Genomic DNA, 24,899 nt, shown 5'->3' with positions numbered 1-24,899 from the left:
CTTGTAGGTCTGTCAAAACTGCTGTTTAAGAATATCACATCTCTTATTTAACTAATATAACTGTCTAGGAATATCCCCTCTCTCTAAGAGAGAAAGGTTGAAAACAGCCCCCAACTTGTATATCCCCCATATATAAATATTTCACTATATTTATATACATCATCTCTCTCTCTCTTTGTCTCCCTCTCTGTCTGAGTAATCAATCCCATCTTCTTCTCCATTAGACTGAGAAGAGTGAGAGCTGAGAGACATTCCTAGTAAGAAACTTAAGGGTGGAGTTTGTGAGAGATAGACACAACTATCTATATATACATCTGACATGATCCATTTCTCTTAAGCACAATTCAACTCCAAAGTTATAACCAAGTGTTCTTTTGCCTTCCACTTTCAAGCTTGGGTTTTCTTTGAATACCTATCTAGACATAGTTCTTATATCATTATCTTTTTAGTACAATTTCGGTGCATGCTACCTGCCTTATCTTAAACATCATCAAGAAAAATGGGTTCAATGAACAATAACTGGCTTTCATTTCCTCTTTCTCCAGTTCACTCTTCCTTATCTCATTTGCATTCATCTCAAAATAATCAGTTCTCGCTTGGGTTAGTAACCGATGGTATGGACCACTCTTTCGAAAACCCTGCAGGTAATTATTCTCTATCTTTTCTTACTCTTGGATTGATGCATATATTCATTCATGAAATAACCCACCTCTTACTTCCATTTTTTTAAGATTGGAACTTGATGAATGCTCATGGTGGCGGTGTCTGCGATGAAATCCCGAAAGTTGCAGATTTTCTTGGTGTTGAGAAATCAGATAACCATAATGACTCATTAGTATTCAATCAAATACCTACACCAACTCAAGCAGATTATCTCTTGTCTAACTGCAATCCTCAAGTTACCGACATATCTCCTGCTGATGGTAATGCCAAAGACTTTGAATCTTCTCAAGGAAATGTTGGAAATTTGCAGTCATTAACACTGTCTATGGGCACTGGTAAGGGTTCAAACACAACTGATGAAGGAAACAGCGCTATTACTACCGCGGTTGTTGAAGAAGCACCAAGAAGGGCTATTGATACATTTGGGCAGCGAACTTCTATATACCGAGGTGTTACAAAGTAGGTATCAGACTAGTTACAACATTACTTACTGGTGATATGGTTCCTGAATTCACAAAAATTAATCTAAAACAAAATCGCGTGTAGGCATAGATGGACTGGTCGATATGAAGCGCATCTTTGGGATAATAGTTGCCGTAGAGAGGGTCAATCAAGAAAAGGTCGACAAGGTAAAAACTATCTAGGGTTCTTGACGATCTCTAGACGCGGTCTTGGTTATAATTTCAAAATTACGACCTTCATTTTGATGATCAATCTACTAACTTTCGGTTTTCATCTTGGTATCTACATGGTTTATTCTTGCCTCATTCTTGCAGTCTATCTTGGTGAGTTGATTTTGTTTGTACTTTTCTCTAGTTCTACCTACAAATGGAATTCTTTTTCTTATTTAATTTGATTCTTACACTTTTATGTTTGTTACATAATAGTGTAAATAGCTAAATATACCTCACTGCCACTGGGATCGAAGGAAGTAGAATAGCAGATTTCTTTTCTATATTTCTTCTGATATATATCCGGAGTCCTGACAAAGCTGGACTACGAATGATGAAAAGAAAAATATCCATTACTGTATATAATAAGTTTTGAGAAATGGTTTTTTTTATCATATTGAGTCAGAAAATTGTCATTTAAAATCAGTGTTCTAAAAAGGTTTAAGATATATGTTCAAATAGTTCTGTAAATCAGTAGAGTATCATACTAGAGATTAAACAAATTCATCAACTCATTTGTTTGTTTTGGTGTTTCCACAGGTGGGTATGACAGAGAAGAAAAAGCTGCCAGGGCTTATGATTTGGCTGCTCTGAAGTACTGGGGAACCTCTACAACAACAAATTTTCCTGTTTGTTATCCTGATTTATTCTCGACTGTCATTAATTTGTTCTTTTTGCTTATATGTTTCAATATTATTAGTCTCTTAAATAATTGTTGTGCTGATTCCAGATAAGTATTTATGAAAAGGAATTAGAAGAAATGAAGAATATGACTAGGCAAGAATTTGTAGCATCTCTTAGAAGGTAAGTTGATTCCAAACTTTGGTTAGCTAGCTAGGGTTTCTCCTCAAACACTATATATATATAATGCTGATGTGTTTTTTTTCAAACTCGATACTCCGGAAAACCACTACTACTATATAGTACTAGTATGCCATATAGATTAGGTTAGTGACAGCAAAATATTTAAGAACAACTTGATTTTTGTGCACTGTTTTAGCAGGTGAGTTTGTCTTGCATCAACAGATTCTTTTCATAGACAACAACAAAGATATTAATTACATTTTCAAACCTAGTCATCCCCCGTCTTTCGTATAGTCTCTGCATCGATCGACATGTTTGCAATGCTAATAGCATTAATAACAACTAGTATTACATACTCCCTCCGTCCATAGGAGGAGAAGTGAGTTTCTTTTAGAATAAGAAATTTTTTTAATTTCCTACATTTCCATCCTCTTTCATGTTTCACCCTTTGTACAATTTCCAACATTAACTTAATTATAATGAAAACTACCTATAATAAATAAGGATAATATGTGGAAAAACCCATCTTGAAATTGAAAGTCCGTCTATCTAATGGGACTACAAATTTTTACAACTCTCCCTGGGGACGGAGGGAGTACTTACTTAGCCGATATGTGACAGCAACATTCATTACTCTTTAAAACCCAGGCACGTGAATTAGTGAATTTGTGCAATTTATATGGTAACAGAAGCATTAGTATTAATTGCATCTATGAAACATTTTCAGGAAAAGTAGCGGTTTTTCTAGGGGTGCTTCCATGTATCGTGGAGTTACAAGGCACCATCAACATGGTAGATGGCAAGCAAGGATTGGGAGGGTGGCCGGAAACAAGGACCTATACTTGGGCACATTCAGTAAGCTCTTTCTGATCTCATTTCTGTCCGTACATTCCATACTTTAATTAATCTTTGTACGTGGCGGTTGGTGCTTACTACCAACATATGCAATGAAAATGCACAGGTACTGAAGAGGAAGCAGCGGAGGCTTATGATATTGCTGCAATAAAGTTCAGAGGATTGAATGCGGTAACTAACTTCGACATGAACAGATATGATGTTAAAAGCATACTTGAAAGCAACACACTACCCATTGGAGGAGCATCTAAGCGATTAAAGGAGACTCAGGATACCGAAACACTGCGTAAGAGAGAGGAAATTAAAGCTATTGGTTCGAGCTTTTACGATGGAAATTCAACTGTTGGTGGATTCCAAGGTTATCCAATGGTACCTCCGTTTGAACAAACTTCTCAGCCATTACTAGCTTTACAAAACCAACAGAGTTATCATCATTATACCCAGGAGGCGCCACATCTTCAAAATTACATGCAAACTCATCAGTTGCTCCATAACCCTAATAGCACTTCTTCTTTACTTCATTCAAGCCAAAGTGGGTCTCAATTTCATCAAGGTTTTTATCAAAATCAACCTACCATGCTACACGGTTTAATGACAATGGGTCCATCTTCATCGTTGATGGGAAGTAATGGAAGTTCCAGCAATGATTATGATGAGGCTGCATATTTTGGTAACGGGCTTGGACTGACGGCAACTTCATCTTCAACAGGAAATGCTGGTGGTGGTATTGGATCAATGACAGATCTTGCACTCGTTAAAGTTGATTATGACATCAACTCTGGTGGCTATGGCGGATGGCCAGCGGAAACAGTTCATGGAAATGGTGCAAACCCAGGCTCATTTACAATGTGGAATGATAATTGATGGCATGAATGAGATGAGATAAGTTGAAGTGACTGTATCTTATAGATAATGATGATGAACCATGCGTGGATGGATTTATTATGGTTAATTTGCTTTACTTGGATTGATCTAAGTGTAGTTTTTATCTGGGTTGAACTATTTTTCTTTTTTTTATAGAAAGTGCAATTTCATTAAAGGCTAATTTCAGAGTTGCGCTAATAATTTAACAATAATACTAATCAATGCACTGCAGGACTATTTTTGTTGCTAACTTTCTCCTACCTAGGCTCAAAATAAAGAAATAGTAAAATAAGTCTCTAAATAGGCAATCAGTAGCCAATAGTTTCATTTTACTTTATATGGGTCCATGTCAATTGAATTAAGCATCGGATACAGAGCAATCGCAAGTTTTTTACATTTGTACGTACTATTTATCTATTTATTTATTATGATTTGTTTGGTTTCTTGATTTTTTTTTTTTTTTTGAAGCATTGGTTTCCTGATGATGATGGAGAAGAAAAGCTCAATGGGACTTCATAGAAAGAAATAGGTATTATGATACTTGTCTCTGGCTTTTAATAGGTGACCTTAACTTCATTTCTGGTCATTGTGAGAAACAAGGAGGAAATAGATGTTCTAACAACCAGTTATATCCCGGAAAAGTATGCTCTTTGATATCGTAGAAATTCTTTTTATTGGTACCCGTTTTACGTGGAGCAATAGAAGAAAAGGTATCGGTGTTGTCTTAGAAAGACTAGATATATAGGGCTCTAGGTGAAAGTAATTGGTTCATTATGTTTGACACTTCTCGTCTTTATCATTTTGCTCCAATTGGTAGTGACCATAGTTTTATTCTTTTAAGTACTTTTAGAGAATCTTGTCCCACTAAAAAAACTCAAGAAAACTTAATAGGTGTTGGCTTAGAGACCCAAATCGCAGAGAAATAAAGGAAAGATGGCAATGTCAAAAATTCTGTTCGACAAATTAACCAAGCTTCGTCCGCAGGGGTGAAGCCACATGGAGAGGTGGGTGTGCAATTCAAATGTGAGCTCCCGAGCCAAGTTGACCTAATTTATCCAATTTTTAGTCATTTCTAGTCATCTTTTTGCTCCCTGAAATATTTGTTTATCGATAACTTATCCACTTGTTTCTAGGATTCTGGCTCCGCCCCTGTTTGAGTGTATGAAATTTTTAAATTTTGGTAATTTTCAAAATCAAAAGATAAACATATCTGATTGTATTGAAAATCTTCTTACTCAAGGCATACTGGTGACCCTAGACTTGTACAATTATACAAAAAACTTGACTGTTGGTTAGATTTTTGGGGTTGAATTCTAGAAACAAAGAGAAAAGGATGATAATCTGAAACTATATGATAGGAATACATCTTAGTTGCACAATAAAGCCAATTATAGGAAAAGAAGACAAAACTGGTGCGTGGTTAACCGAAAGGTCTAGTATTATTAATAATCTGGTTTCTTATTTATCGAGTAATAGTACTACTTTCAATCCTGGTGTTAATCAGGAATTCAAAAGTTCTATTTATAGTTGTATTACTGGTATGTTAATCAGAATCTTGTGAGAATACCTTCTGAGCAAGAAATAAAAGATGTTATTTTCTCTATGAAACCTTTGACATCTCTTGGACAGATGGATTTCCACCTGGTTTCTACCAGAAGATGTAGTATGTGGGGGGTGAAAAGACGAGAGGGTATCCAAATACACCACAATCTTTTTAATTTCAACCTATAAGTCTGATACCAAATGTGATCGCATATGGGCAATACTAATAGTCGAGAGAATACAACAACTTGATATTCACTTGACAATAGTTGCGATACAAGACTGATTGACTATAGGATCAATGTCAAGTGATTAGGATTAACTGAAAAGACGAGGGTACCCAATACCTCAATCTAAAACTTTTCCACCTATAAATCCTTTCTCCGAAAGTGATTGTCTATAGACCGAGCCGAGACAATACAACTAATCGGTTCACACTTCGTGTGATCGTCTATGGATACGAGATCGAGACAGTACGACTGTTAGAGAATTGCTTGATTGAACCCACTAGCGTTGGTATGTCAATCTAGTTGTTAAATTTAGTTGCCAAAACGCATTCTTGATTTAGCATACTAAAGACAGTTTCGGACTATATTAGGTCTAAGAAAATGAATCAAAGCTATCCTTAAAGGATGAAGATTGAAGACTACAAGAAGACATCAACAAGTACTTCATCAAAAAAGGTATGTGATTGATTTCATTGAGATTCTTATTCAATTCTACCTTCTAATCTATCAAGATAAATGCTCACTTTATGGAACAATTCCTATGACGGTAAATGTACATTTATGTATATATACTTGAGGTTATTTGATTCATGACCTTGGCGACAATAACCTTTATCCTTTTAAAGGATCTCATGTTATAGTGTATGAGCTTGCGAATTCAGGGAGCCAAGAATCACTCAATTCCGAGTTATAACGATGAAGTTAGGAGTGATTTATTAAAGTTCGTTAGTAGGAAACAATCCATGGAATGTTTGTAACTGTTCATGGAATTGGGCCCAATTACGTGACTAAAAAGTATTTTTGGTCAAGTTGGCGATGTTTCCTTATCTAGGCAAGATGGCTATTAATCCAAACATATTTGATTACCATATTAAAGTGTTTTTGATAACTTTTGATTCCTGCATAAGTTAAAATGTGATTTATTCACATAAATACAATATTTTCTAACTAATTATTTATTTTATTATTTATGTATAATATTTGTAACTTAGGAAAGACTCCCATAATTAGGAGAGTCTTGAAAAAGGAAAATAGCTTAAACCCTAGCTTAGATTTCAAGCTACCTTATTCACTATAAATAAAGGGTTCATGAGTGCTACACGTTGTCACCCCCTTTGGAAAATTGGTGTAAGCTTCACAAGGTTGTTTCCCATGTCTTCTGATCTTCGTGAACAAGAGTGAGATAAAAGTCTGTGTATTGGGTATCACAAAGCCGAGTTGGATTTAATCTTCGTGATTGATCATACAACTTGTAATCTAGGTTTTTCACCTCTTGTCTATTCTAAGGTTTTCTCTTCTGATATAAAACCATTCAAGAGTTGTTGATCATAAACCCTAGGTTTGATAGATTTCAGTTTCTGATCATATACCAACACTTGTTAGTCGAAATCGGAAGCTAGAAAGAAAACTTTGATTAAGGCATCTCGTAAAAATCCTTAAGAAGTTTTAAACAAGATATCTCTAGATTTATCTAGTTGTTCTTGTTGTAGAATTATTAGGGTTTTCTTAACTTGTAAATTTATCTTTGGAATCACCCAAGTTCACTTACGGAAATCAGGTTCACGAACTCCTTGTGTGTACGCATACTGATTGTAAGTTAAAACCCTAATCTACAAGTTTGTTTTGATATTACTTTTACCTAGTAATTGTTTTTATCAAAATAAACACAATATTTTAAAAACCTTGATTTACATCTAAAGGGAAATCAAATCGGTGTTTTGTGCAAGCAAAAATCAAATCGTATTAATCGTGTTGTTCTATCTTCTAAAGAGATCCTTGGGTTCTTCTAGAATATTTACGAGAAGAATTCCTAAAGAAAATCGGTGTTGTGCTAGGAGTTTTTGCTGAAGCATGTATTACATCTAGTCCGAATAGGTAGTAGGAAATTGGTGTAACAGCTTATAATCAGTGTGTGTTTATTCTGGACTAGGTCCCGGGGTTTTTCTGCATTTGCGGTTTCCTCGTTAACAAAATTTCTGGTGTCTGTGTTATTTCTTTTCCGCGTTATATTTTTTATATAATTGAAGTATCACAGGTTGTACGTAAGTTCAATCAATTATGAATCCAACCTTTGGGTTGTTGATTAAATTGATTGATAATTGGATATTGGTTTTTGATACCGTCCAAGTTATTTCTTATATTCAATCGGGCTCGCAAATTCCTATTTGTTTGATTGCGGATTGAATTGAGAAATTGAGATATAACTCTTTGATATACTTTTTTCTTAAGATTGAGTCTGACTGTCTAGTTGATTCTCTTGAAAGTATATTGGATTTAGTCCATACAGATTGCCAAACGAATTATTGGGTGTGGTTGTTAGACCCCCGCCTTTTTAATTGGTATCAGATCAGGAAAACACGCTAAGACCTCATAAGTCTGTGTTTGTAGCACTCTATACACGTACCGCCAGTCTTCGATGGCACAAACTATTTATGGTGGAAAATTTCTATGTGTTTCAAGCGCGAGATTTTCGATCATGGGTTCGTATTATTGATGGCTATAATCCTCCATTAGTTACAGTAGACGGTGTAACTGTTGCAAAGGATATTAGTGATTACGATAATCTTGAGATTCTTGCTGCAAAGAAAAATTATGATGGATTAAATGCTATCATCCATGCCATTACCCCAGATCTTCAGCACCACGTGACTACGTGTAATAAGTCTAAAGATGCTTGGGATATCTTAGAAACCGTATTCGAAGAGAATGCTGCAGAGAAAGAAGCAATGCTTCAAAATCTAGCTTCTGACTGGGAAAACCTTCGCAAATCTGATGATGAAACCTTTGATGAGTTTAACCAAAGACTTTGTCAAATAGTTAACTCCTCATTTGCATTAGGAAGAACTATTCCGGAGAAAGATATTGTGTGCAAAATTCTCAGGTCTCTACCATCAAGATACGAGTCTAAGAAACATGCCATTGAAGAAGGAAATGATCTTTCTACACTCTCCAGAAATACTCCTGTTGGAAAGTTAAAGATATTTGATAATGAACACGCATCTAGAAAAGAGATGATTTCTCTTAAAGCTTCAAACAATATTGAATCCTCCAAGGATAAATTTGGTTCGCCAGATACTAAGGATGTTACTCCACGACAATTTAGAAAATTCTTGAGAGACAGTAAAAAGAGTTTTTCTAAAGGTGCAACATCTTCTAATGATGATGTATAATGCTATAACTGTCGTGGTTTCGTGAACTTGTCTTCAGTACGTCCTAGCTAGATCCATAGACAATCGGCATATGCAGCTGCTTTTCCTACTCTTGATGATGGACCTGAATTTTATAATCCCCAAGAGTTGACAGGCGAGGTTGCATTAGCTTCTGGAAAATTCTTTCGGATACTGATTCTGATTCTGACGAAGAAGTGTTCCATGTTGATCCAGTTGCTAATAATCTTCTTAAAGAATGTCAACGGAAACTTTCGGAAGCTGATAGCACCATTTCCAGTGAGAAAGTTAAATATGACAGACTTCGTAGTCGGAATAAAGACTTGCAAGACCAACTTGATTCTAGTGGTGCAAGAGATTATCTCAACGAAATACGAAATCTTAAAGAAGAAATTTCCGAAGGTCGAGATCGGGAAATTACTCTTCAAGCAAGGCTAGATAACTTGGAGAACATTGAGATGAACTTGTTATTTTATTCGAAACGAGAAGATCTCAATACTCAATATGAATCATCCAAGGATGATCTAGGTATTGCGCTTGAAAAGGTCAAAAGGTTGGAAGAAGAAAACTCGATCTTAAAAGAGAGTTTGTCTAGAAATAGCAGCTCAGATAAATTAACCTCAATATTGGGAGCATGTAGAATTCATCGTGATACACAAGGATTGGGCTATGAAGGAATAGATGCTCCTAGTATTTTCAAAGAGGTAAAAATTTTCAGAGCTAACAATTCTTCTCAACCAAAACCTTCCACGGTTGACAAAAGTGAAGTATCTCTACCAACTGCCGATGACGAAAAGAGGAAATTCTGTCAAATTCCAAAGCAAGCACATACACATTCAGGTAACACTAAACATAACTTTTTCCATTATACTAAACATTGTTTTTATTATGGAAAACCAGGTCACTTGCAGAGGAATTGCAGATATCTTAAACGAGATAAAACCAAATCTGATTCTGTTAAGATGACAAGATCTGATATTCCAAACTGGAGAAACACTGAGTCTCATAATATCAGTTCTTCTAGTATTTCCTCAACCAAATTTCATAATTATATTGGGGAGAAAAAGAAATACGTTGCTCCAAAAGCTACTCAAAAATGGGTGCCAAAGAAGATCAATAAAGCAACGAGTACCATAAAGAAGGATCTCCCAGACAAGAGTTCGAAAAGGGATAACATCTTAAGAAGGTATGAAACAGTTATTGAAAGTTTCGAGGAAGTTTTTGAATTCCTAGAGTCCGTGTATGATTTTATTTCGAATATCTGTATTGAGCAAGATTTTGTTCACCTCAACACAACCTGATTGTGTTGAAAGTGCATCCTCACCAAGAAGCCCTAATAAATGCGGTGAGGATTGCAAAACAATTGGGGCGCACATATTGTGTTGGGTAATTTTTGAATATGTGGAACAACTTATTGTTTCGAGCCGAGTCTAACTCACTGATATATTTCTCGAAATATGTGTTGGTAAGCTTTCTCTTTGGCAAAACTCATCTTTACCTAGTGACGAAAGTCATGTTATGTTTCAATCACTTTGAAAATGGCTTTGATGACGATAGTCGATTCTTTATGTCTAACGACTATTTTAACATTATAGAAGAATGTTTCAATGATTGAAATGAGAGTTTAGATTATATAACCATTGTTGGATGTAAGCATTGTTATGGAAACACATATATGTATAAGTCCTTATTCCTTGAACCGAAGTTTGCGAAGTTTGTTGATCAAGAGTTGTGAACTCAGTCCGCGAACTGGCGGAAGTTTCGACCCGAGAAAATCTGTTGGAGTTTGAGAACTCATTCCGGGAACTTAAGTCCGGAACCCAGTCCGCGAACTTGAGTTGGTTATATCTAAAGACGATTGTTTGTGAACTTATATTTATATAAACTAAGGAATGCAAATTGCAAACCGTGACTATAATGTTCATGAACCGATTCGAGTGAATCAAATCGTTTTTGCTTCAATTCTGTCTTGTCTAGTTACATAAGATTTCCTTGCAATTGAACAACTCTCTAACTAGTTCATTTGAGTCATTTGAACTAGTTATGGTGAAGATGAATATGGTTAAATACTACACGTATGATTCTTAATTACCTAACTTGATTTGTGATTACAATATTATTAATAATAACAAGTTAGAAGCAATAATCATAACCATTGGATGTTGGTTTTTATTGTCAAAGAATCTTTTTCATACTCTTATGGTAACCATTCTTGGTGTAAATTCTTATGAAAAGATTATTCTTCCTTCTAAGCATATCAATTCTTGTTTATACAAGTTTGTATCTTAGAAAAGATGATCACAATACTTGATCTTCATGATTACATACTGTGTATTATTACCATGAGATAGTTCTATTGTTTAGTAACTGATTTAAGATTTTTCGTGGGGTTGTAGTAATGAGGTTCAAACTCTCGGACTTGTGAAGGATAATTTTTTAGATTTGATAAAAATATATATACAAAAATATTAACAAATTGGTAGAGAGTTACTGGGACTAAGGACTTGGCCAATTCTCATGCATATGGTACATTTTATTTATCCTTAACAATTATCGCTCAAAACATAAAATGTACGGACTCTTATTTTGCCAATATAGATTCTCAGAATATTAGTTATAAATCGTAAGCATGGGACATCAAACATTTAAGCAAGCATGCCGCATCAAATAAAATGATAACTAATTAATCAAAATCATTTTTTCAATTTTAAATCAATGCAACAGTCATAAAAATAATAAATTAAATTTACCAGAATGACGAAAATCGCCTCCTCCGTTGTCCCAATGTTGGGTTTAGCTCATTGGTGAAATACCTCTCAAAATATTTTATTAAGCTCAATTGGTATTTACAAGAAGAGAAAACAATGAAACAGGAAATCTGCAACAGCGTATATGCGTTACAGACCGACTGTTTCAAGTCTCAACTGTTATGCTGAAGATAATCGTTACAAATCTGAAGATAAATGTTGCAAACTAGGATGAAGAAACTGTTACAATGAAGATAAACGTTGCAATCCAGTTGAAGAAACTGTTACGACGGATGAATAAACCGTCGCCGTTTCCCTGTTCTTCACGAGCAGCAGGAGCAGCAGCAACAGAGTTCTGAAAACTCTTGATTCACGCCTCCTGAGCTTTCCTCTCGACCCCAAACTCTCGACAACCTCTCTGTAGCACATTAGGAACATATTTATACGTAATTTAACCATTGAATCTCCTCCATTAACTCCAAATAATCTTCATTTACTCGGCCATTGAAGAAAAATATTTCGGAATATTTTCTTCCCTGAATTATCTCTATACGCGTCTGGAGCTGTAAATGGTGAGTAGATTTTCTTTGTTTATCTCAAACACACTTCAGAATATAGCCAAGCCCCATCCAAACACGAGCAGCACACTTCCAACTCATCAAAACCCCGTGAAATATTTTCCATGCACGCGTCTGCTCTGATTTCATCTGATGGATTTTCCAGCCAAATTTGATCGCATCCAACACCCATATCCTTCCTGTCTAGCCCAGCAGAAGATACCCAATGAGTTTCAGCCATTGAATCGGCCTGAAACTCCTTCAAAAATCGATTGGCAAATATGCCAGTAAATAACCAAATTTTCCCGCCAATTTTGGAATTTGAATTTGGGAAGAAAGCTGGCCTCCCCCTAATCCAGTTCTGGTGTCCCTTTAGCAATTGGGGCTGAAATAGTAATTTTTGGGTGGAAATAGTAATTTTTCTTGGTTCCTCCGGGACATTTCTGTGACGTTTCCAGTGCATTTCTGGGGTTCCTTTAATACTTTATCTTGGGGGTGCAAAACACCACTTTTTGAGCCCATTTCGCCGCAAGGGCTTATTTCTCTAAAATTTCCTACAAGAACACAAAATAAGACAATAAGTACTTAATCGAGTCTAACAATACAGAATATTGAGAACAAAATAGACACATAAATGCGTCTATCAAATACCCCCAAACTTATTATTTGCTAGTCCTCGAGCAAAACTAAAAAATAAAACCGAGTTAATCTCGGGTGGGTTTAACAGAGGTGTACCCACAAAAACCATGACTTCTAATTGGTCACAAGTATCCAAAGAGCTATGAGGACATACATATTCTCAACCTATATCCAAGTAACTAGAATGCCAGAGAAATTAAAGGTGTCAGCTCTAAAGCTGACTGAAGAAAAGGGGAGACACATCCGCACGACTGCTAGATAAAGAGATATCCGCTACACAGCTAGATAAACATTGTAAGATGCGTCCGCTGCTTTACAGCTGGATAAGATTAGGAGAGAGATAAAGATGAGAGGGACATCTGCTACACAACTGGACTAATTACGCGTGATGAGTTAAACCAGTGCTATAAAGATCTTGTGCCAGATTGAAAGCAGACTAACAAAGCAACCAAAATGCATCTTTCTTCGACTCTCTCACAGTGCTCAGTAGAAATAACGTCTTCTTCGGTCTTCAATTGTTGATGATAAACTCTCGAACCTCATAGAACCTTGACAATTAACTCTTCTCTTCGATTTCTTGCTTGACTTATAAATTTCTTCTTCCCTATGGCCTTATTGAACAAAAAGAACGTAATGATGTTTTTTTTTTTCATTTTTCATTTTTTTTTTGTTTTTTTACAAGACAAAAATTTACATGGCCATGAGAGAAGGACTTTAGAACTTGGATCTTCACAACTTGTGATGTCTTGGTATCATGAACTTCAACAACTTATATCATTTGCTCTTGTAACTTCTTGTAACTAAGTCTTCAACTTTGATTTTTGAATAATTCTTTTCTATTGTTGCTTCTAAACCTTAAACGTCTTCAACTTTTTCATAAATTTTGATGTCACTCCGCTTGTTGATGATGATAAGTTTCTACTGAGAGAGAGTCGTAATCCAGTAACTAAGACTACATTGTGAGGTTGCTCTGTCTTTCTGGCATTTCCTTCTGACCTACTTGCCTTTCCATCATGGATGGTTAGGTCCATCACGGTTACCCTCTAAAAGGAACAAGTTCTCTCCTGAATTTCAAGGATCTCAATGTCTTTTTCTCTAATGTCTCAATAGGTTGTTATCTCTAGCATTCCAATTTCTATCTTTTCGGTGAGAAACAGTATGTAAACTTAGCTAACCGGGTACTATGTGACGCTAGAATTTTCAAAAATGCGACTAAAATGTTTCTCCCATACCCCCAAACTTAAATCTAACATTGTCCTCGATGTTCTAAAGATAAAATTAAAAGCATGAACAAGGAGAAACTGTTACCAATGAAGCAAAAGAGATAAGGAAAGATATTACCATGTCGCATGAATATTGGGTTACCTCCCAAGAAGTGCTAAGTTTAAAGTCTTCAGCCAGACTAAGCAAGGATTAGTCACCACGTAGAATCATATAGTAGTAGCCGGAATAACTGTGGGTCATCTGGATCAAAAAGTGTTACCCACAAGAAGAGGAAACTGCAACAGACCAAGAAGATACCGAACATACCCTTGCTTAAGACAACTACATCTAGTTGTGGTTCAGGTTCAGGCTCTATAAAAGGGTCTAAATAAAAGGTTTTCATCGGTTGGATTTCCTCAAAGCTAAGATTCGGTTCAGGTATTAGAGTCTGGAAAAACTCAACTAAGAACTTATAAGCACATAACAATAACCTGAATAAATGGGGATCCTCTAAGTCAATCAGATTTGACTCACACAGCTGACCACAATGAAAGAGGTGGTCTTCCTTAAGAAAATGTGTCGACCCTAATATCCTAAAGTGATTAGGTTTAGTCTCAAAACTTAATAACCAACACATCTTAAAATCAAAAGTTCCCACAATTGGTAGAAACGTTTTTGGTGGGAAAACAAAGTCAATCTTGGTATTATTGCCTGGGTTAACCACATCAACCAGAGGATGGGTTTCTAACAGTTGAGACTCGTGTTGAATATTATTAAGTTCGGGAAAACGAGTACGAAGATAGTCTCGTAAGATGGGTGAGGCATTGATGTCAAGTCCCAAGTGAGGGATATTTTTAAGAGTTAAAGAACATGGAGAATGATAATCACCCCCAAACTTAGAGTTTTCGGCGTCTCTAGGTAGACTGGTCATAATCTCCCTAATTTCTAGGTCATCAGATTCCTGAAAGTGGGCGATTGATTTTTCTAAGTCAGGTTCATCCCCGCTAATCTCTACGAGTTCTTCTAAGACTATTTTTTCTAAATCGTTTGACTCGAAAACAGTACTCTCAAGATAAACTGGTTCCTCTAAACCATCATCGGTTTCGTAATCATCGTCTAAAACGGGGGTATTTCTAGTCAAATCCTCGTCCTTTTGAATAGGTAAATAATTATTAACATTATTTGGATTTGAACTAGAAATATCATTATAATCATCATCACCATCCTCCTCCTCATCATCATCACAATATAATTTTTGATATTCACGAATTCTCAAGCTCTGTTCCCAACTACATGGTCTATGTTTATAATATTTCTCATAGATCGTTAGAGGTGATTCCTCAATAAAAGTTGGAGTATCCATATATCGCTGCCCACACACACCAAGAGTCATTTCCGAAGACGTCTCTTGATAACGAGAATTTCTAGACATATATTCTCGCAACGTCATCGCAGGTGGCGTCTCCTCAAAAGGATTCATCACCGAAGAAATATAAACTACAGAGGGATTCTATACAATCACAAACAAGGCCGACTCGACTCCACCAAAGCAAACCTAAATATTTCTAGCAAACAAAAAGCATGATGGCTCCACTTAGATTGTTTCTAGACCAGCTTCTATCTCTCGAAGGGGAATTCGTTACAGTTTGAGCAACCCCTCTGGATCAATCCGAGCTAATGCGAGATGAAACTGAGGCGAGGGAAGCTCAATGGAGCTTTGATACCCAAGGCCTCACCGGCGTTACAAGGCGGCTTGTTTCAACTCCCAGAAGTCACCATGAACTTTGAAGTTGCTTAAAAGGTAACCAATATCCTTCGAAAAAATTTCCTAACAAGCTTGATACCCTATAGGTCTCTTTCTAATCAGATTTTAAAGCTTGGGTTCGCGTTAGGTTTTGTTTTCCTAAAACGGGCAAGAAGGGAACGGTGATGAAATCCGAACCCTTATCTTGTTTAGGCCAGGCCTTGCCCTTTACTAGGAAAATAAAGACATTCTGGTTCGTCCTCAAACAATTATCCCCTTAAGGCATACAGTAACTCGCTTGCAGGGGATTCGCGAGTGTTTCGATTGGACTTACCTCCCGTACCAGACGGGGGATGAACCGTTGTCGTCGACTCGGGCCACGACTCCTATGCCGTGTACGAACCCGAGGGGCCGAGACGATATAGTAATCGTCGTCCTTCCCTGCACACAGTTTATACAATTTTTTTTTTTAATAATAATACCCCTCCGTAGGGTTAAAAAAAGAATAAAGTCCAATTGTCCAGAATAAAGTCCAAATAAAAAGTCCAAAAATTACAAAAATTATGAACGATAAAGCCTATTTACAAATCCTAAAAAAAAAATTATGTCTTTTTTTTTCTTCTCTTTTAGCTTTTAGCTTTAAGCTTTTTGTTCCCAAGTCCTTAGTATTCCACTTCGAACCTGTAAATCAAAGACACAAAAAGAAACGTAAAAAGGAACAAATAATAGTAAAAAAAAATAATAAAAACCTAAAAATTCTACCTAAACACAAATCCGCGTCGGCAGCGCCAAAATGATTTAAGATTTTTCGTGGGGTTGTAGTAATGAGGTTCAAACTCTCGGACTTGTGAAGGATAATTTTTTAGATTTGATAAAAATATATATAAAAAAATATTAACAAATTGGTAGAGAGTTACTGGGACTAAGGACTTGGCCAATTCTCATGCATATGGTACATTTTATTTATCCTTAACAATTATCGCTCAAAACATAAAATGTACGGACTCTTATTTTGCCAATATAGATTCTCAGAATATTAGTTATAAATCGTAAGCATGGGACATCAAACATTTAATCAAGAATTCCGCATCAAATAAAATGATAACTAATTAATCAAAATCATTTTTTCAATTTTAAATCAATGCAAAAGTCATAAAAATAATAAATTAAATTTACCAGAATGACGAAAATCGCCTCCTCCGTTGTCCCAGTGTTGGGTTTATCTCATCATGGTGAAATACCTCTCAAAATATTTTATTAAGCTCAATTGGTATTTACAAGAAGAGAAAACAATGAAACAGGAAATCTGCAACAACGTATATGCGTTACAGACCGACTGTTTCAAGTCTCAACTGTTATGCTGAAGATAATCGTTACAAATCTGAAGATAAATGTTGCAAACTAGGATGAAGAAACTGTTACAATGAAGAAACGTTGCAATCCAGTTGAAGAAACTGTTACGACGGATGAATAAACCGTCGCCGTTTCCCTGTTCTTCACGAGCAGCAGGAGCAGCAGCAACAGAGTTCTAGAAACTCTTGATTCACGCCTCCTGAGCTCTCCTCTCGACCCCAAACTCTCGACAACCTCTCTGTAGCACATTAGGAACATATTTATACGTAATTGAACCATTGAATCTCCTCCATTAACTCCAAATAATCTTCATTTACTCGGTCATTGAAGAAAAATATTTCGGAATATTTTCTTCCCTGAATTATCTCTATACGCGTCTGGAGCTGTAAATGGTGAGTAGATTTTCTTTGTTTATCTCAAACACACTTCAGAATATAGCCAAGCCCCATCCAAACACGAGCAGCACACTTCCAACTCATCAAAACCCCGTGAAATATTTTCCATGCACGCGTCTGCTCTGATTTCATCTGATGGATTTTCCAGCCAAATTTGATCGCGTCCAACACCCATGTCCTTCCTGTCTAGCCCAGCAGAAGATACCCAATGAGTTTCAGCCATTGAATCGGCCTGAAACTCCTTCAAAAATCGATTGGCAAATATGCCAGTAAATAACCAAATTTTCCCGCCAATTTTGGAATTTGAATTTGGGAAGAAAGCTGGCCTCCCCCTAATCCAGTTCTGGTGTCCCTTTAGCAATTGCGGCTGAAATAGTAATTTTTGGGTGGAAATAGTAATTTTTCTTGGTTCCTCCGGGACATTTCTGTGACGTTTCCAGTGCATTTCTGGGGTTCTTTTAATACTTTATCTTGGGGGTGTAAAACACCACTTTTTGAGCCCATTTCGCCGCAAGGGCTTATTTCTCTAAAATTTCCTACAAGAACACAAAATAACACAATAAGTACTTAATCGAGTCTAACAATACAGAATATTGAGAAAAAAATAGACACATAAATGCGTCTATCAGTAACATGATCTCATGAGAGACTTTCAATGATTGGTTCTTAGTTCGTATATCCTTGTGGGGTTTCTAAAATCCAATACATAAATCCTTATCTCTGGAGTAGGGTCACTCTTGTTGCTCTTTCGGGGATGACATCTTATGGGGGAGAGTTCTTAAACGAACTTGTGATTAATTGCTATATCTTTGAGGGGAGAAGCGGTTGTGGAACATGTAGGGGTTAACTTGTATCTTAATAAACTCCTTGATGAAGTCACTAAGTTTCGATTCTGTGATATCATCTAAAGTAAAGTTGATATGTTTTTCTTTTGGTCAAGAAGTTCCTTTATGAAAATTTCATTAGGATCCTACCAGTCTTCATACCTTTGCCAATTTATATTGACAAAAAGGGGGAGAATTATTTTGTAGTTCACACTACATATACATATGGTTTACGGATCATTATGTAAGGGGAAGTGGTTTTCATTGTGAGATGAAGTATTGACTAAGGGGGAGTGATACATATCATCGTAGTATTATTTTCAAAGTTATGATACAATTGAACTTTGTTGTTGTGTATTAATACTATGATGGATCTTCAACAAGTACAGAATGAACACACGCATAGTTGAAGAACCAAGGAAATCAAGCATGTTGGATTTTGAAACTGGAGTGCTTTTATTTATTTAAATCCATATGTAAAATGGTTTTGTCACTAAAATTGACAAATGGGGAGATGGTTAGAGAATTGCTTAGTTGAACCCACTAGCGTTGTATGTCAAGCTAGTTGTCAAATTTAGTTTCCAAAATGCATTCTTGATTTATCAAACTAAAGATAGTTTCGTACTAGATTAGGTCTAAGAAGTTGAATCGAAGATATCCTTAAAGGATGAAGATTGAAGAACACAATAAGACATCAACAAGTACTTCATCAATAAAGGTACGTGATTGATTTCATTTGGATTCTTGTTCAATTCTACCTTTCTAATCTATCAAGATAAATGCTCACTTTATGGAACAATTCCTATGATGGTAAATGTACATTTATGTATACCTACTTGAGGTTATTTGATTCATGACCTTGGTGACAATAACCTTTATCCTTTTAAAATATCTCATGTTATAGTGAATGAGCTTACGAATTTAGCGAGCCAAGAACCCTCAATTCCGAGTTATAACAATGAAGTTATGAGTGATTTATTAAAGTTTGTTAGTAGGAAACAATTGATGTAGTTTTTAAGTGGTAGTAAAGTTCGTTCAACTCGGATTATGTAGACTCGATTTTAGACTCAAATTAAAATAGAAAACTTAAAAAGAAATTGTATTCAAGTTTATAAAAAGCACTGAGACTTTGGATTCCACCAATCTCCAATTTTTATGTGATTTAATCTAGTCAATATTTATGCAACTCTTTACGTTTAAAGTGATTCTAATATTTTCTCCTAGACAAGTAGATTCTCAAAAAAATAGTTGTAAATCAAAAGAATGGACCATCAAAAGATTTAAACTAAGCATGACCCATCAATTGAGAACACAACCACTTAATCAGAATCATATATTCGATTTCAGTTCAGTGCAAATAATCATAAAAGAATTACGAAAATTAAATTAAATAGAATTTACCACATAATAATTGGAAAAATGGCTTCCTCCGTCGCCTCAGCAATGGGGTTTAGCTCCTCATATTAATCACTTGCTCAAAGTATTTGTTTATGGTTCAAAAGTTGATTAAAAGATGAAAAACTATAACTCTGAATGTTTGCAACGGTGTATTGGAGTCGCAAAACGAATGACTGACTGTTACAAAGAAGTTACTGTAGAAGAGTTACAAATTTGAGACGTTGTTCTTATTTGCAATGGATGTTCTTCAGCAACAGTAGCAGAAATACGGGTTTCCTGCAACTTGATCAATTCGCCTCTGTAGTGTTACAAACTCCTCTGCGACTGCTCCAATAACTTCATAACCTTCCCTGGAACTCGAACACATAAAAATAGCGATTAATTCTCTCTTTTTCTTTTCGTGCAAGCCACGGAAATAATCTTCTCTGCCAATTTCCTTAAGCTTTTCTAAGACTTCCAAATCATCCGAAACTCTTCCTTAGATAGAATATCACCTTAGGAAACAATCTCACGCCTTTAGTCTCCCTGAAATTCCTAAAATAATTCCACAAAGTTTCCGTGTTCACTTCAACCTCTGTTTCCTTTTTTCGGATTATCCAGCCCAATTTGATCGATTCCAGCGCACATACCAAGCCTGTTATGCTCAATCACGTCCAGCCCAACAAATTTCAGCGATTGAATCTCTCTAAAACACCTTCGAAATCAATCCCCAACTCTGGTTCGTCTGCAATATTTTTTCCCACCAATTTCTGAGTTTAAAAATGATGAATATGACCTCCCCCTATCCTGTGCTGGTCTCCTTTTAGCAGCTGCCTGGAAATGGATGCCCCTTAATAATTGGTTACCCCTTATCCATTTGAGGGGTCCGAATAGTAAGTATCCTCCGGGGGTGCCCCGCGCAACTTTTCAAGCAGATTTTTCCAAAAATGTTTATTGGCCAAAAATACCTACACACATAAAACACCATAATAAGTACAAAAATGAGCACTATCAATATATAGAATCGAGATAAATTAGACACAAAAATGTGTCTATCAACAATCCATGGACTGTTTGTAACGGTTCATGGACTTGGGCCCAATTACGTGACTAAAAAGTATTTTTGGTCAAGTTGGCGATGTTTCCTTATCTAGGCAAGATGGCTATTAATCCAAACATATTTGATTACCATATTAAAGTGTTTGTGATAACTTTTAATTCCTGCCTAAGTTAAAATGTGATTTATTCACATAAATACAATATTTGCTGATTAATTATTTATGCATAATATTTGTAACTTAGGAAAGACTCCCATAATTAGGAGAGTATTGAAAAAGGAAAATAGCCTAAACCCTAGCTTAGATTTCAAGCTACCTTATTCACTATAAATAAAGGGTTCATGAGTGCTACACGTTTTCATCCCCTTTGGAAAATTGGTGTAAGCTTAATAAGGTTGTTTTCCATGTCTTCTGTTCTTCGTGAACAAGAGTGAGATAAAAGTATTTGTATTGGGGATCACAAAGCCGAGTTGGACTTAATCTTCGTGATTGATCATACAACTTGTAATCTAGGTTTTTCACCTCTTGTCTATTCTAAGGTTTTATCTTCTGATATAAAACCATTCAAGAGTTGTTGATCATAAACCCTAGGTTTGATAGATTTCAGTTTCCAATCGTATACCAGCACTTGTTAGTCGAAATCAGAAGCTTGAAAAAAAACTTCGATTAAGGTATCTCGTAAAAATCCTTAGAAGTTTTAAACAAGATATCTCTAGATTTATCTAGTTGTTCTTGTTGTAGACTTATTTGGTTTTTCTTAACTTGGAAATTGATCTTTGAAATCACCCAAGTTCACTTACGGAAATCAGGTTCACGGACTCCTTGTGTGTACCTATACTGATTGTAAGTTAAAACCCTAATCTACAAGTTTGTTTTGATATTACTTTTACCTAGTAATTGTTTTTATCAAAATAAACACAAGATTTCTAAAACCTTGATTTACATCTAAAGGGAAATCAAATCGGTGTTTTGTGCAAACAAAAATCGAATCGTATCAATCGTGTTGTTGTATCTTCTAAAGAGAGCCTTGGGTTCTTCTAGAATATTTATGAGAAGAATTCCTAAAGACAATCAGTGTTGTGCTAGGAGTTTTTGCTGAAGCAGGTATTACATCTAGTCTGAATAGGTAGTAGGAAATTGGTGTAACAGTTTATAATCAGTGTGTGTTTATTCTGGACTAGGTCCCGGGGTTATTCTGCATTTGCAGTTTCCTCGTTAACAAAATTTCTGGTGTCTGTGTTATTTCTTTTCCGCATTATATTTTTTTATATAATTGAAATATCACAGGTTGTACGTAAGTTTAATCAATTGTGAATCCAACCTTTGAGTTGTTGATTAAATTGATTGATAATTGGATATTGGTTTTCGATACCGTCCAAGTTATTTCTTATATTCAATCGGGATCGCAAATTCCTATTTGTTTGATTGCGGATTGAATTGAGAAATTGAGATATAACTCTTAGATATACTTTTCTTAAGATTGAGTCTGATTGTCTAGTTTATTCTCTTGAAAGTATATTGGAGTTAGTTCATACAGATTGCCAAACGAATTATTGGGTGTGGTTGTTAGACCCCCGCTTTTTCAACGACAACAAGATAACTTGCATGATTGACTATGGATACAAGATCGAGATAATACAACAACGAAGTATGTTTACTTGATAAATGGTTCGAACTTAACCAAACACAATAGGATTACTATCAAGTAAGTAGGAATTAACGTTTGTGTAATTTACTTTAAATTATAATAACAACAATTATAATTGTAGAAAAGTAAATGACACAGCAATATTTTGTTAACGAGGAAACCGCAAATGCAGAAAAACCCCGGGACCTTGTCCAGAATTGAATACTCTCAGGATTAAGCCGCGATACAAAATCAAACAGAGTTTGTATAGTTGATACCAAGCAGCTAAACCTATAGTTCTACTAGTTCCGTATGTATTCCCACGCCTCTGACTTGTAATAAGTCACGTACTTGGAACAATTCCTTAGGTTCGTATTCCAAACAGTAAAGGAACAACAACTTTTCGGTAAAAACTCTTTTCAACCAAGTGATATGAGTTCGAAAAAAGGCTCTTCTGTTTATCCCAATAAACTCCTTTGTCAGGTCCTTATATCTATCTAATAACAACTAACAAAGTAATTGTCAAGATTTTGCAATCAATACTTTTAATCACAAAGAATTGTATTGATGCCGATCTACTCAACTAATCAATCCAATCTACCACAAGGATAAACCGATTATAGTTGGATCCTCTTTACTCGAAACAAGTATTTTGCACGCCAAAGATTATGAACACAAATCGGAAATCTTCTTCGTCTTCAAATCTTCTTAGATCTTCAATAAACACCTGCACACAATCAAGTTGAATCTCTTGTGATCAATCACACACAGAACGGAGTCTGTTAACAATGGATTATCACAAGACGTCTTTATATCTACAAACAGTCTAAATATCACCGTCGAAACTTCGATCTAGTTTGAGTGAATCTTATATCCGAAGAGAAGATTCTCAAGCATAAACAAACTAGGTGCAATCAAAGTTCAACAACCGTTAGTCAATCATATCAATAGAAAACGAATAATATACCGTAATTATCTAGTTTCCCACCAACGGCACTAACAGAGCTTCTCAATCCCAAAGAAGTCTTTAATTGAGCGACCGTAAGAGATTTCACCTAATTAGGTTACTTTCCTCTCCGAATAGGCGGCACAACCAGTAACAACATAACTAGGAAGTTTTGCTGGCTCTGAGGATTAGTTTGCTCGAAATGCAAACTTTGATATATATAGACCAAGGAAGTTTGGACACCAAGGAATTTCCAAAACCGAAAATATTCTCAAGATATGCAATATATTTCCAGATTCGGTTTCCATAATTCCTGGAAATGCTTTGTCCAAATAATTACCGAAATCTCTAAGAAAATCTCCAATTAGTAAACGCACATTACTAATTTTTATTTTCCAAATATAAAATTAAAAACCGTAATTAAAAGATTCTCAATTTATTTTTTGATCCGGGATTCTTCCTTTAGATATTAAGGAATATCTTTGAACAATAAAAGATAAGCGTTATTGCACATGTTCAAAGTATGTCGACATCTTTACTTTGTAAGTCCTCTTTTATACTTACACTCTTGGAATCGATTTGCCACACTTCCAAAAAAGTTTAGAATTCGTTCATCTGACTTCCAAGAACTATGTGATTGATCAAGAACTCTCAATCACCAAACATGGGTTTCACGGTTATACCAAAACAAGTTTCGGTTCTACCTCCATGTGGGTACTGGAATTAGTCACGCTATTTACCAAAACTTGGTTGACTAGGTACTAGGATCGGTTTCCACATATATATGGTATCTAACTTGTCCAACTTTGCGTTTGGTACTTGGAAATAACGTTGATTGTCTTTGACCGTTTTTGACCAGATAATAAATAATTTTAATTTAGAAAGTATACTGAATTTTCAAATGTACCCTGAAGTGCCCCTAGGATCCAACGGCTTTGGTGAAATCCTTTAACCTACGGTAAGAGATCACATAACACTAACCACCGGTCCACAAAACTATTTTCTTTCCGCCTCCGACATACATTGGTTTTATCTTCTTATTCCCCTTCGTGCCCTTCGTGAAAACCATTTGTTCGGTGGATTTTCTTAAATATTACCTTCATAAAACAAAATCTCTACAACCACAAATTAATTCACGAATACCCAATTTCTTAATAAAACAGAACCCTAACTTACTGAACCAAATTAGTACCCAATTTCTAAACCCATCAAACAAAACCCTAAACCAAATTAGAACCTCAATTTAACAAATTGAAATTCCAATAACTGGACAAACTAAACTTTTAGTTGTTGCATCAAATCGAAATCCCAATTTCTTAATCAAAACCTTAATTTCATTAAATGGAAAACCCAACTGATGGTTCGGTGATGGTAGAGTGATGGCGATGTTAAGGTGGAAAATAACGATGGAGCTGGAAAGAAGAAATATTTTTTTCTAACTGATATGCTTGAATTTTCATAATGGGCTTAATAAGAAATGATATGATAGTTACGTGTTCTTCAAAATTTCCTCGGATTACTTATAGCCAAAATGAATTCTTTTATTGATTTTGATTTTTCTAATAATTATTTTGATTGATGAATGAATTGAATATGGATTTAACTAGTCGTAAAATGGAGGTGGTGGTGGTGGTGA

General features: G+C 35.6%; 1 protein-coding gene across 2 annotated transcripts; it reads left to right on the top strand.

Moving 5' to 3' along the window:
• The first annotated feature begins 204 nt into the window (after positions 1-204).
• LOC113323888 (AP2-like ethylene-responsive transcription factor PLT2) lies at positions 205-4,022 on the top strand. 2 transcript variants are annotated; one of them, XM_026572235.1, is made up of 8 exons: positions 205-644; positions 732-1,122; positions 1,210-1,292; positions 1,440-1,448; positions 1,875-1,963; positions 2,065-2,138; positions 2,866-2,993; positions 3,100-4,022. In XM_026572235.1, the coding sequence occupies exons 1-8, from the start codon at positions 500-502 to the stop codon at positions 3,855-3,857; spliced, it is 1,677 nt and encodes a 558-aa protein (XP_026428020.1). In that variant the 5' UTR covers positions 205-499; the 3' UTR covers positions 3,858-4,022. The 2 variants fall into 2 exon arrangements, with proteins under 2 accessions (XP_026428020.1, XP_026428021.1); XM_026572236.1 differs by lacking the exon at positions 1,440-1,448.
• Positions 4,023-24,899: the final 20,877 nt, after the last annotated feature.

This window comes from Papaver somniferum, chromosome 11 (genome assembly GCF_003573695.1).
Source record: "Papaver somniferum cultivar HN1 chromosome 11, ASM357369v1, whole genome shotgun sequence".
NCBI lineage: Eukaryota > Viridiplantae > Streptophyta > Magnoliopsida > Ranunculales > Papaveraceae > Papaver > Papaver somniferum.
Note: the sequence above shows the minus strand (reverse complement) of the source record. Positions and strands in the feature narration are given on the sequence as shown.